This window comes from Oncorhynchus mykiss, chromosome 22, assembly GCF_057628025.1.
Source record: "Oncorhynchus mykiss isolate SJ-2025 chromosome 22, ASM5762802v1, whole genome shotgun sequence".
NCBI lineage: Eukaryota > Metazoa > Chordata > Actinopteri > Salmoniformes > Salmonidae > Oncorhynchus > Oncorhynchus mykiss.
In genome coordinates, this window is record NC_143043.1 from 51,859,655 (window position 1) to 51,874,199 (window position 14,545).

The window sequence follows — 14,545 nt, forward strand, 5'->3', positions numbered from 1 at the left end:
TCAAAAGTTTGGACACACCTACTCATTTAAGGGTTTTTCTTTCTTTTTATTTTTTTTTTTACTATTTTCTACATTGTAGAATAATCGTGAAGACATCAAAACTATGAAATAACACATATGGAATCATGTAGTAACCAAAAAAAGTGTTAAACAAATATATTTTCTATTTGAAATTCTTCAAAGTAGCCACCCTTTGCCTTGAAGACAGCTTTGCACACTCTTGGTATTCTACCACCACCTAAAAGGGCACAGTAAAGGCAAAGGGGAATGTGCTCTACACAGGTAGAGCACCTATCTGTGCACGTACAGGCATGTGGCTAGTGTCACTGATTAATAGTTTGTTTTGGACCGGTACCATACACAAAAAAAGGCTATATTCACAAGTGTTACACCATAGCCTATACTCATTAATAGGCACTGACTGTCTCATTGTTATTACCTCATTTGCACACACTGTATGTCGATTTTTCTACTGTATTATTGACTGTATGTTTGTTTATTCCATGTGTAACTCTGTTGTTGTTCTATGTGTCAAACTGCTTTGCTTTATCTTGGCCAGGTCACAGTTGCAAATGAGAACTTGTTCTCATCTAGCCTACCTGGTTAAATAAAATGAATTAAAATAAAAAATAAAATGAATCGATTACGAACATTCATTTTTGGGCCGACCACAAAATAGTGATGAGTAAAATTGGAAGATCATGCACAGTTTCATAGGCCTACCATCTCAAAGTCAACCACCACCCTGTGCTGCTTGCTCCTGCCTGTGACTGACTCCTGCGTCTTGAGGTTTCACACCCCACAGAGCGACAGCCATGGGGCTCCACTTCATTATCCTTCGGTAAAGGAATCATACAGGTTTGGTGTCTGTCTCTTTCCTTAGTAGCCTACAATTGAAGATGTTGGCACACTTAGCTGTCGTTTCTCAAGGGATTTTCCTCCAGTCACTTTTCCTTCTTTAAAAAAAGAACTTTCGGAGGTTGGGGTTGCAATGCTCTGACAATGTTCAAAACACACCATCAGAAATGCGTTCAGGTCGACGAACCCTATTCCTGATGTGGAACTCTTGCGTCCTCTGCTGACAGATAATGGAAATACCGGTAGTGGAATCGATTACTCTTTGATCAACAGCGGAAAGTCATGCCTGGTTGACATTTTCGACGCTCCGCAGTGGACGTCAGAACCAGAGCGACAGTTAGCTGAATGGATAGTTAAGAGGCATGTATTTGATTCAAATATGGAAAAAAAGAGGTTTAATATCAACCTAGACGACTCTGCCTTCACAAAAGAAAGAGCCCCGGTAAGTGAATCGCTAATGAATGAGTTAGTTAATCACCAGTTATGTTTCAACGGTGTAGGCTAACTAACTATTCATTTCAGAGGGGCTTTATAGGCATGGGAAACATATGTTAACATTGCCAAAACAAGTGAAGTGAATATACACAAGTGAAATAAACAATACAAATGTACAGGAAACATCACAGAAGTTCCAAAAGAACAAAGACATTACAAATGTAATTCGGTGTATATATATATACAGTGTTATAACGATGTACAAATGGTTAAAGTACAAAAAAGGGACTATCCTAGTCTTGTTAGCGATCTAGCTAAGTTAGTAGTGCTGACCGAAGCTGAAACACTCTGGAAACGGGTCTATTTTCTGTCCAGATTGTTTTATTTGGTTGCAGACAGACAACCAGTCCCTCAAACCTCTAGTCTTTTTGACATTAGTAAAGAAAAGTCAGCTCGCTAAATTACTAAGACGTAACGTTAATTGTTATTGTAGTTACACCTACAAGGAAGGTTGAAGGTAGCTAGCTAGTGGTTGAAAAATACAGTTTTCCGTTGTAGGGTTTTGGACCTCTATACAATATTCGTAACTTTCCATCGTGGCTTTGATTGTAGAGCGTTGTAATACACATAGCCAATGTCACATGTTGGAGAACTGCATGGGCACATGGTTAAAAAAGCCACCCACCTGGGTTCTCTTGCAGGTGAAACCCCTGTTCCAGCCCTCTAAGGCAGGCCAGAGTGCATCATCATCATCATCATCATCATCAACCACCTCTGAGACCAAAGCTCAGCCTGCACCCCCGTCGTCTGCTGGCCAACCACTATCCTACGCAGAGTTCATTGTCCAGAGCAAAAGCCATGCACCTCAGCAAGTCCCCTCAGCTCCGTCCAGGGTGGCTCTAGGAACGGGGACAGGGATAGATACAGAGACTGGTAGTTTGAAGCAGGGTCCCAGTCAAGGAGCACAAGGTGGGCCTGATGTGACGTCGTCATCCTCTGTGGGGTGTGAGAGGCCTCGGGCCCAGGGGACAAAGGATCCGGGGTCTGGTGGACCACCAGGGGTTACACAGGGAGAGGAGGGGCAGAGGGCTGGGACTGAGCAGAAGCAGGGGGAGGGTCAAGGGTCAGAGGGCAGCAACATCCTAGGTCATCCTAAACCAGTGGGGTCTGGTAATAGTATCATAGTCAGCCCCAGACAGGTAAGAGTGATGGATGTAACAGTCTTACCAACATAATAATTTAGTTTAATGTCTTTGTTCAGAGAGACCTTTACCAATAACTGAGGAAAGCTTTGAAGTGTTGTCTTACTAATTAATCTCCACACCTTGGTTGTTATTGTGCAGAGAGGAAACCCCATTCTGAAATTTGTGAGGAGTGTGCCTTGGGAGTTTGGAGACGTGGTCCCCGACTATGTCCTGGGACAGACGACCTGCGCTCTCTTCCTCAGGTCTCTGTGTGTGTGCAATACATGCTTTATGGAATTGTTACCGTGTGTGTGTGTGTGATGTGGCATTTTCTGTTCCACTGAAACCTGTTATACATTCTCACCTAGTTAGTGAGTAGCCGCTAGCCACTTCTGTTCTTTTCTTGTTGTTTTATTCTGTGAACCTTTACACCTTCACGTAAATGTTGCTATGCTATGTTATGCTATGCTATGCTATGTTATGCTATGCTATGTTATGCTATGCTATGCTATGCTATGTAACGGCTTCTCTGGAACAAACAATGGTGACATTTGCTAGTCATGTTCTAATGGAAGAGGTTCTCATAGTATCTCCCTCTTGTATTTGTGTTCGCGCTTGTTGGTGTTGACCTGGCCTGTTGGTGTTGTCCTGGCCTGTTGGTGTTGTCTCCGTTGTACTGTTCTTGCTCCTTGTTGGACCGGCAGTCTGAGGTACCACAACCTCAACCCCAACTACATCCACGACCGTCTCAAACTGTTGGGCCAGACCTTCACCCTCAGGGTTCTACTGGTGTTAGTTGATGTGGTGAGAATTTAATTAGAGGTCATGATTATAGTGTAAAAGTACTTTTATACTGATCATTTTTCAGTTGACACATTGCAGATTTGCCTAACACCCCACCCTCTCCCTTCCCCACCCTCTCCCCACTCTCCCTGGTGGTGTTTTGCAGAAAGACCCTCACCATTCTCTGAAAGAGCTGGCTCGTATCTGCATCTTGGCTGACTGCACTCTCATCCTGGCCTGGAGGTAACCCTCTCACCCCTGGCCTGGAGGTAACCCTCTCACCCCTGGCCTGGAGTTAACCCTCTCACCCCTGGCCTGGAGTTAACCCTCTCACTCCTGGCCTGGAGGTAACCCTCTCACCCCTGGCCTGGAGGTAACCCTCTCACCCCTGGCCTGGAGGTAACCCTCTCACCCCTGGCCTGGAGGTAACCCTCTCACCCCTGGCCTGGAGGTAACCCTCTCACCCCTGGCCTGGCGGTAACCATCTCACCCCTGGCCTGGAGGTAACCCTCTCACCCCTGGCCTGGAGGTAACCCTCTCACCCCTGGCCTGGGGGTAACCCTGTCACCCCTGGCCTGGAGGTAACCCTCTCACCCCTGGCCTGGGGGTAACCCTGTCACCCCTGGCCTGGGGGTAACCCTCTCACCCCTGGCCTGAGGGTAACCCTCTCACCCCTGGCCTGAGGGTAACCCTCTCACCCCTGGCCTGAGGGTAACCCTCTCACCCCTGGCCTGGAGGTAACCCTCTCACCCCTGGCCTGGAGGTAACCCTCTCACCCCTGGCCTGGAGGTAACCCTCTCACCCCTGGCCTGGAGGTAACCCTCTCACCCCTGGCCTGGAGGTAACCCTCTCACCCCTGGCCTGGAGGTAACCCTCTCACCCCTGGCCTGGAGGTAACCCTCTCACCCCTGGCCTGGAGGTAACCCTCTCACCCCTGGCCTGGAGGTAACCCTCTCACCCCTGGCCTGGAGGTAACCCTCTCACCCCTGGCCTGGAGATAACCCTCTCACCCCTGGAGATAACCCTCTCACCCGTGGAGGTACCCTCTGACCCCTGGCCTGGTGGTAACCCTCTCACCCCTGGCCTGGAGGTAACCCTCTCACCGCTGGCCTGGAGGTAACCCTCTCACCCCTGGAGGTAACCCTCTCACCCCTGGAGATAACCCTCTCACCCCTGGAGATAACCCTCTCACCCCTGGCCTGGAGGTAACCCTCTCACCCCTGGCCTGGCGGTAACCCTCTCACCCCTGGCCTGGAGGTAACCCTCTCACCCCTGGCATGGAGGTAACCCTCTCACCCTTGGCATGGAGGTAACCCTCTCCATTCCTTACTATGTAATGACAATGTTTGAGAGTGAAGATTCTAAGTTGGAACTTGTTTTTCTTAACAGTCCAGAGGAGGCGGGGCGTTACCTGGAGACGTACAAGTCCTATGAGAAGAAACCAGCTGATCTGCTGAAGGAACATGTGGAGAAAGACTACCTGTCGAAGGTCTGAACCATTATGGGCAATAACCAACAGTCATATTAATACATTGAACAAAAAATATAAACGCAAAATGTAAAGTGTTGGTCCCAGTTTCATGAGCTGAAGTAAAATATCCCAGAAATGTTCCTTATGCACAAAAATCGCATTTCTCCTCAATGTTGTGCACAAACGTGTTTACATCCCCTGTCAGTGATATTTTCTCCTTTGCCAAGATAATCCATCTACCTACCTGACAGGTGTGGCATATCAAGAAGCTGAGTAGACAGCATGATTATAACACAGGTGCACCTTGTGCTGGGGGACAATAAAAGGCCACTTTAAAATGTGCAGTTTTGTCACACAACACAATAGATTTTTAAGGGATTGTGCAATTGGCATGCTGACTGCAGGAATGTTTGAGTTTATTTTTTATTTTTACAGGGACAGTGCACATTAATCAACGTTTCAGTAAAAGTGCCGGTTTTAGCCAGCCGGCTAATTTTCAACCTCAGTCCCTGGGCAGGTTATTAAAAACAATTTCAATATAGACAATAGCAACATAGAACAAGCAAGACATAGCAACATAGGACAAGCAAGACATAGCATACAGACAGAGCAACATAGGACAAGCAAGACGTAGCATACAGACAGAGCAACATAAAACAAAAAGCAGCAAGACAAAATTCATAAAAGCAACAAAGTGTTTCCACACCTCACAAGCTACAGACAACAGACAACATGGAAAGCGGCAACACACAGCTAGGGACCATGTTCACAAATCTGATTTACCTTTAGCCATGTCTTCAAGCATTTTGTGAAAGTGTGATATGTGGTGCTGTTATGTGTGTCTGATGGCAGTGTATTCCAGACATGGGAAGCTCTCACAGAGAATGCAGATTTACTAAAGGTGCTCTATAGATTTACTAAATGTCCACCAGAGCCGTTGCCAGATAATTGAATGTTAATTTCTCTACCATAAGCCGCCTCCGACATTGTTTCGAAGAATTTGGCAGTACGTCCAACTGGCCTCACAACCACAGACCAGGTGTAACCACGACAACCCAGGACCTCCACATCCTGCTTCTTCACCTGCGTAAACGCATGAGACCAGCCACCCGGACAGCTGATGAAACTGGGTTTGCACAGACAAAAGAATTTCTGCACAAATCTGTCAGAAACCGTCTCAGGGAAGCTCATCCGTGTGCTCGTCATCTTCACCAGGGTCTTGTTCTGACCGTAGTTTGGCGTTGTAACCGATTTCAGTGGGCAAATGCTCACTTTTGCTGGGCACTGGAGAAGTGGGCTTTTCACAGATGAATCCCAGTTTCATCTTTAGCGGGGAGATTGCAGACAAGCGTGTATGGCGTTGTGTGGGCGAACTGATTGTGAGCAGAGTGCCCCATGGTGGGGTTATGGTATGGGGCAGGCATAAGCTACGGACAACGAACACAATTGCATTTTTTTACGATGGCAATTTGAATGCGCAGAGATAACCGATAACACCCGTTTTTTTTTTAAATAAACATGTCACCCGTTTATTATGTTTGGGATGCTCTGGATCGACTTGTTCGACAGCGTGTTCCAGTTCACACCAATATTCCAGCAAGGAGAGTGGGACGACAACTAACAACCTGATCAACTCTATGTGAAGGAGTTGTCGCACGGAATGACGCACATGGTGGTCGCACCAGATACTGACTGGTTTTCAGAATTATTATTGTTATATTTTTATGAAGGTGTCTGTGACCGACAGATGTGTATCTGTATTCCCAGTCATGTGACAAACACAGATTAGGGCCTAATTGAATTTATTCATTCATTTATTTCAATTGACTGATTTCCTTTCATAGAAACTGTAACTCAGTAACATCTTAGCAGTGTGTTGTTTTTACAGGTGACGGACTGTCTGACCACTGTGAAGTCTGTCAACAAGACTGACTCGATCACTCTGCTGTCAACCTTCTCTGTAAGAGGCTTTCATTATATATTGAAATGAACCGTGCTGATGTACTCAAATGAATTGTCTTGAGTTGAGATGAGAGATGGTCTTTTTTCTCAGTCCTTAGAGGGGATCATCACTGCAACTAAAGAGGACCTGGTTCTCTGTCCTGGACTGGGACCCCAGAAGGTGAGCAGGAAGGATGGGTAGAGGGATGGATGGAGGGATGGGTAGAGGGATGGATGGAGGGGTGGAGGGATGGGTAGAGGGTGGAGGGATGGGTAGAGGGGTGGAGGGATGGGTAGAGGGGTGGAGGGATGGGTAGAGGGATGGGTAGAGGGATGGGTAGAGGGATGGGTGGAGGGATGGGTAGAGGGATGGGTGGAGGGATGGGTAGAGGGATGGGTAGAGGGATGGGTGGAGGGATGGGTGGAGGGATGGGTGGAGGGATGGGTAGAGGGATGGGTGGAGGGATGGGTAGAGGGGTGGATGGATGGGTAGAGGGGTGGAGGGATGGGTAGAGGGGTGGAGGGATGGGTAGAGGGGTAGAGGGATGGGTAGAGGAATGGGTGGAGGGATGGAGAGAGGGGTGGAGGGGTGGAGGGATGGGTAGAGTGGTGGAGGGATGGGTGGAGGGATGGGTAGAGGGATGGGTGGAGGGGTAGAGGGATGGGTGAAGGGAGGGGTGGAGGGATGGGTAGAGGGGTAGAGGGATGGGTGGAGTGATGGAGGGATGGGTAGAGGGGTGGAGGGATGGGTAAAGGGGTAGAGGGATGGGTGGAGGGGTAGAGGGATGGGTGGAGGGATGGGTAGAGGGATGGGTGGAGGGATGAGTAGATGGTGAAAGGATGGGTGGAGTGATGGAGGGATGGGTAGAGGGGTGGAGGGATGGGTAAAGGGGTAGAGGGATGGGTGGAGGGGTAGAGGGATGAGTGGAGGGATGGGTAGAGGGGTGGAGGGATGGGTAGAGGGATGGGTAAAGGGGTAGAGGGATGGGTAGAGGGATGGGTGGAGGGGTAGAGGGATGGGTGGAGGGATGGGTAGAGGGAGGGATGGGTAGGGGGATGGGTAGAGGGATGGGTAGAAGGATGGGTGGAGGGATGGGTAGAGGGATGGATGGAGGGTGTTTGACAGAAAGAGAGGGAATAGTGTTCCCTTGAATTAAAAAAAATGACCAACATTTTAATTTTTATAATTCAGTGTGATTATTTCCAAACGTTGATGGTTATTTCAAACCAATTTAGGAAAATATATCCTCGAACAGTGTCAGTTTTCCTTAGTTAGTCTCCTTGCATTATTGAGTGGTGTGTGTGTTTGCTGTGTCCTACAGGCCAGACGTCTCTATGATGTGCTACACCAGCCCTTCCTCAAGGCCAAGAAGAAAGACAGCTGACCCACAGACAATCCTTACTACTCTACTGTGGACCTTTCTCCTCAGCAGGGAACTGGTTTCCATAAGGGCCCACTATCCTAAGGACTGTTTCAACTGTAATGTAATGTTGTTGTTTTTGCATTTGTATAAAAATAAATCACTAGAAAATAGATTGAGTCAATAAATGTTAGAATCATCTTTGGCAGTGATTACAGCTATGAGTCTGTCTGGGTAAGGCTCTAATAGTCATTACAGCTATGAGTCTGTCTGGGTAAGTCTCTAATAGTGATTACAGCTATGAGTCTGTCTGGGTAAGGCTCTAAGAGTGATTACAGCTATGAGTCTTTCTGGGTAAGGCTCTAAGAGTGATTACAGCTGTGAGTCTGTCTGGGTAAGTCTCTAATAGTGATTACAGCTGTGAGTCTGTCTGGGTAAGGCTCTAAGAGTGATTACAGCTGTGAGTCTGTCTGGGTAAGGCTCTAATAGTCATTACAGCTATGAGTCTGTCTGGGTAAGGCTCTAAGAGTGATTACAGCTATGAGTCTTTCTGGGTAAGGCTCTAAGAGTGATTACAGCTGTGAGTCTGTCTGGGTAAGTCTCTAATAGTGATTACAGCTATGAGTCTTTCTGGGTAAGGCTCTAAGAGTGATTACAGCTATGAGTCTGTCTGGGTAAGGCTCTAATAGTCATTACAGCTGTGAGTCTTTCTGGGTAAGTCTCTAAGAGTGATTACAGCTATGAGTCTGTCTGGGTAAGTCTCTAATAGTGATTACAGCTGTGAGTCTGTCTGGGTAAGTCTCTAATAGTGATTACAGCTATGAGTCTGTCTGGGTAAGTCTCTAATAGTGATTACAGCTGTGAGTCTGTCTGGGTAAGGCTCTAAGAGTGATTACAGCTATGAGTCTGTCTGGGTAAGGCTCTAATAGTCATTACAGCTATGAGTCTGTCTGGGTAAGTCTCTAATAGTGATTACAGCTATGAGTCTGTCTGGGTAAGGCTCTAAGAGTGATTACAGCTATGAGTCTTTCTGGGTAAGGCTCTAAGAGTGATTACAGCTGTGAGTCTGTCTGGGTAAGTCTCTAATAGTGATTACAGCTGTGAGTCTGTCTGGGTAAGGCTCTAAGAGTGATTACAGCTGTGAGTCTGTCTGGGTAAGGCTCTAATAGTCATTACAGCTATGAGTCTGTCTGGGTAAGGCTCTAATAGTCATTACAGCTATGAGTCTGTCTGGGTAAGGCTCTAAGAGTGATTACAGCTATGAGTCTTTCTGGGTAAGGCTCTAAGAGTGATTACAGCTGTGAGTCTGTCTGGGTAAGTCTCTAATAGTGATTACAGCTATGAGTCTTTCTGGGTAAGGCTCTAAGAGTGATTACAGCTATGAGTCTGTCTGGGTAAGTCTCTAATAGTGATTACAGCTGTGAGTCTTTCTGGGTAAGTCTCTAATAGTGATTACAGCTATGAGTCTGTCTGGGTAAGTCTCTAATAGTGATTACAGCTGTGAGTCTGTCTGGGTAAGGCTCTAAGAGTGATTACAGCTATGAGCCTGTCTGGGTAAGTCTCTAATAGTGATTACAGCTGTGAGTCTGTCTGGGTAAGGCTCTAAGAGTGATTACAGCTATGAGTCTGTCTGGGTAAGTCTCTAATAGTGATTACAGCTGTGTCTTTCTGGGTAAGTCTCTAAGAGTGATTACAGCTGTGAGTCTTTCTGGGTAAGTCTCTAAGAGTGATTACAGCTGTGAGTCTGTCTGGGTAGCTGGTACTACCAGTACCAGCTAGCCAGATAAATGTTGAGCAACATTAGCCAACTTAACTGATCAAATAGAATTTATGGTCTGAAAATTAGCTGCCTAATAAAGTCAGACAGCTACTGATTGTAACCTAACCTTAGCCAGCAGCATACCACTGGTAGCTTGCTTCTGAAGCTGAGCAGGGTTGGTCTTGGTGAGTCCCTGGATAGGAGACCAGATGCTGCTGGAAATGGTGTTGGAGGGCCAGTAGGAGGCACTCTCTCCTCTGGTCTAAAACATATCCTAATACCCCAGGGCAGTGATTGGGGACACTGCCCTGTGTAGGGTGCTGTCTTTCAGATGGGATGTTAAACAGGTGTCCTGACTCTCTGATGTCATTAAAGATCCCATAGCACTTATCATAAGAGTAGGGGTTGTGGGGTTGTTAACCCTGGTGTCCTGGCTAAATTCCCAATCGGGCCCTCAAACCATCATGGTCACCTAATCATCCCTGGTTTACAGTTGTTTTATTCATCCTCCTCTCCCCTCTAACTATTCCCCAGGTTGTTGAGGTAAATGAGAATGTGTTCTCAGTCAACTTACCTGGTGAAATAACGGATAAATAAAATAACCAATTCGCTATAGTGTTAACTGGTAATGTTATATGACTCCTTGCTGTTCCTCAAGTTATAACGCGTTAGTTGCTGACTGGACCCTGGCCATCTGTGTGACATGTTAACTAGCTAATGAACTAATGTTTTCCCAAAGGGTATCATTGCTCCGCTGGTACATTGTAGAACAGATGTCCACAGGCAGAAAGTGTACCATTTGAATAACCTGCAGTGTTGCCAAAAGGTATTGCTTTTGTTGTGTTGTACTTGACAGTAACGTGTGAGTGAGGGGGGTTATTACGTGTTTTACTCAGTGAATGTTATTTTTTTCAACACATGTATGCCTTCTGCATTTGATCGATGAACTTAAGATATTTTTTCCCCCCCCGAGTGCAATATTTAGATGTGTGTGTGGTCACAAGCGTTCTATTACAAAGGCTGTCATGGCTAACTGCAATAGCGGTTAGAGCGTTGGGCCAGTAACCAAAAAGTTGCTGGATCGAATCCCTGAGCTGACAAGGTAAAAATTTAGTGTATTGTTTTTTTTTTCTCAAGACTTGAATGTCATTTGCAGTTTTTTAGGTTCATATTAGCCACTTATTTGACACACAGAGACTGATCATGTGTATCAAATGATTTGTTGTTTAATTAGTTAAAACCTGCATTTCCCCCTAGCAGGGATTTTTTTTGTGCCTCCTATCACAGCCATTAAACTCAAACTCTTTTAAAGTCACCATTGGCCTTTTATGAACAGTTTCCTTCCTCTCCGGCAACTGAGTTAGGAAGGACGCCTGTATCTTTGTAATGAATAGGTCTATTGATACACCATCCAAAGTAATTAATAACTTCACCATGCTCAAAGGGATATTCAATGTATTTTATTTATCCACCAATAGTTGCCCTTCTTTGTGAGGCATTGGAAAACCTCCCTGGTCTTTGTGGGAGAATCTGTGTTTTAAATGCACTGTTTGACTGAGGGACCCTATGAAGAATTGTATGTGTGGGGTGTTTACCACAATTCTTTTTTTATTACTATTATTGCACACAGTGAGTCCATGCAATTTATTATGTGACCTTGTTAAGGAAATGTTTACTCCTGAATTTATTTAGGCTTGCTGTAACAAAGGGATTGAATACTTATTAACTCAAGACATTTCAGCATTTAATTTTAACATTTAAAAAAAAAAAAAACATAATTCCACTTTGACATTATGGGGTATTGTGTGTAAGTCAGTGAAAATTGAATCCATTGTTTATTCAGGCTGTAACACAACAACATGTGGAACAAGTAAAGGACTTTGAATTCTTTCTGAAGGCATCAACAGCTGTTTGTTTCTATTCAATCCAGGGTTCAACTAGAAATAGACAATACATATAGGTTTAAGCTTTCAAGTATTGATTGATTTAAAATGTAATCTTCAAGTTAATCATTAATGTTGAATTCACGTCTCCATTTCAACCAAAAATCTAAATTTAAAAGAATAGGACTAAATCAAAATCGCACTTTATTTAAAATGCATTTAAGAGTAGATTAAGTCCTTCAATTCACGTCATCATTTTTTGGGGGGGTTGAGATGTAGACCGACATGTCAATTATTAATTTGTAGACAAACTGGATATTGAATTGTGTTTGGTTGTCAACTCAACCAAATATCAACATTTGAAAGAGATGTACTGTGTCTTCGTATTAGACTAAGTCAGCGGGAACTGTCTGGAAAATGTATTTGATTTGATTTAGTCCTATACTTTAACGTTGATTCTTGGTTGAGATGGAGACGTGTATCCAACATATCAATGATTCATGTGGAGCTATATACAGGTGGTACCAGTACCAGGTCAATGTGGAGCTATATACAGGTGGTACCAGTACCAGGTCAATGCGGAGCTATATACAGGTGGTACCAGTACCAGGTCAATGTGGAGCTATATACAGGTGGTACCAGTACCAGGTCAATGTGGAGCTATATACAGGTGGTACCAGTACCAGGTCAATGTGGAGCTATATACAGAAAGTACCAGATCAATGTGGAGCTATTTACAGGGGGTACCGGTACCAGATCAATGTGGAGCTATATACAGGGACTACCAGTACCAGATCCATGTGGAGCTATATACAGGAAGTACCAGATCAATGTGGAGCTATATACAGGAAGTACCAGATCAATGTGGAGCTATATACAGGGACTACCAGTACCAGATCAATGTGGAGCTATATACAGGAAGTACCAGATCAATGTGGATCTATATACAGGGGGTACCAGTACCAGATCAATGTGAAGCTATAGTACCGGTACCCCCTGTATAAATCAATGTGGAGCTACGTATGGGGTTACCAGTACCAGATCAATGTGGAGCTATATACAGGAAGTCCCAGTACCAGGTCAATGTGCAGAAGTACGAGGAATTTGAGATAGAGATCAAATCAAATGTATTTATATAGCCCTTCGTACATCAGCTGATATCTCAGCATGCTGTACAGAAACCCAGCCTAAAACCCCAAACAGCAAGCAATGCAGGTGTAGAAGCCCAGTGGCTAGGAAAAACTCCCTAGAAAGGCCAAAACCTAGGAAGAAACCTAGAGAGGAACCAGGCTATGAGGGGTGGCCAGTCCTCTTCTGGCTGTGCCGGGTGGAGATTATAACAGAACATGGCCAAGATGTTCAAATGTTCCTAGATGACCTGCAGGGTCAGATAATAATAATCACAGATGTACATGAAGGCAGGGTCAAGTGACTAGACATCAGGATAGATAATAAGGTATTAGAGGTAGATATGTACATGAAGGCAGGGTAAAGTGACTAGACATCAGGATAGATAATAAGGTATTAGAGGTAGATATGTACATAAAGGCAGGGTAAAGTGACTAGACATCAGGATAGATAATAAGGTATTAGAGGTAGATATGTACATGAAGGCAGGGTAAAGTGACTAGACATCAGGATAGATAATAAGGTATTAGAGGTAGATATGTACATGAAGGCAGGGTAAAGTGACTAGACATCAGGATAGATAATAAGGTATTAGAGGTAGATATGTACATAAAGGCAGGGTAAAGTGACTAGACATCAGGATAGATAATAAGGTATTAGAGGTAGATATGTACATAAAGGCAGGGTAAAGTGACTAGACATCAGGATAGATAATAAGGTATTAGAGGTAGATATGTACATGAAGGCAGGGTAAAGTGACTAGACATCAGGATAGATAATAAGGTATTAGAGGTAGATATGTACATGAAGGCAGGGTAAAGTGACTAGACATCAGGATAGATAATAAGGTATTAGAGGTAGATATGTTCATGAAGACAGGGTAAAGTGACTAGACATCAGGATAGATAATAAGGTATTAGAGGTAGATATGTACATGAAGGCAGGGTAAAGTGACTAGGCATCAGGATAGATAATTGAGGTAGATATGTACATGAAGGCAGGGTAAAGTGACTAGACATCAGGATAGATAATAAGGTATTAGAGGTAGATATGTACATGAAGGCAGGGTAAAGTGACTAGGCATCAGGATAGATAATAATAAGGTATTTGAGGTAGATATGTACATGAAGGCAGGGTAAAGTGACATCAGGATAGATAATAAGGTATTTGAGGGAGATATGTACATGAAGGCAAGGTAAAGGGACATCAGGATATATAATAATAAGGTATTTGAGGTAGATATGTACATAAAGGCAGGGTAAAGTGACTAGACATCAGGATAGATAATAAGGTATTAGAGGTAGATATGTACATGAAGGCAGGGTAAAGTGACTAGGCATCAGGATAGATAATAATAAGGTATTTGAGGTAGATATGTACATGAAGGCAGGGTAAAGTGACTAGACATCAGGATAGATAATAATAAGGTATTAGAGGTAGATATGTACATGAAGGCAGGGTAAAGTGACTAGGCATCAGGATAGATAATAATAAGGTATTTGAGGTAGATATGTACATGAAGGCAGGGTAAAGTGACTGGACATCAGGATAGATAATAATAAGGTATTTAAGGTAGATATGTACATGAAGGCAGGGTAAAGTGACTAGGCATCAGGATAGATAATAATAAGGTATTTGAGGTAGATATGTACATGAAGGCAGGGTAAAGTGACATCAGGATAGATAATAAGGTATTTGAGGGAGATATGTACATGAAGGCAGGGTAAAGTGACTAGACATCA

At 44.4% G+C, this 14,545-nt stretch overlaps 1 protein-coding gene across 2 annotated transcripts; it reads left to right on the forward strand.

The window, feature by feature from the left end:
* The first annotated feature begins 794 nt into the window (after nt 1–794).
* ercc1 (ERCC excision repair 1, endonuclease non-catalytic subunit) lies at nt 795–8,206 on the forward strand. Of its 2 annotated transcripts, none has more exons than XM_036959425.2 (9): nt 795–1,300; nt 1,995–2,492; nt 2,637–2,740; nt 3,182–3,281; nt 3,427–3,503; nt 4,650–4,749; nt 6,620–6,691; nt 6,785–6,853; nt 7,995–8,206. In XM_036959425.2, the coding sequence occupies exons 1-9, from the start codon at nt 1,238–1,240 to the stop codon at nt 8,055–8,057; spliced, it is 1,146 nt and encodes a 381-aa protein (XP_036815320.2). In that variant the 5' UTR covers nt 795–1,237; the 3' UTR covers nt 8,058–8,206. The 2 variants fall into 2 exon arrangements, 1 of the variants encoding a protein (XP_036815320.2); XR_016490699.1 differs by having other exon boundaries at nt 1,148–1,300; nt 6,604–6,691.
* Nucleotides 8,207–14,545: the final 6,339 nt, after the last annotated feature.

Coding starts and splice junctions, on each gene's coding strand:
- ercc1 (XM_036959425.2), top strand. CDS start 1,238: ATGGAAAAAAAGAGGTTTAATATCAACCTAGACGACTCTGCCTTCACA. Junction 2,493..2,636: donor TCATAGTCAGCCCCAGACAG/GTAAGAGTGATG, acceptor GTTATTGTGCAG/AGAGGAAACCCCATTCTGAA. Junction 3,504..4,649: donor ACTCTCATCCTGGCCTGGAG/GTAACCCTCTCA, acceptor TTTTCTTAACAG/TCCAGAGGAGGCGGGGCGTT.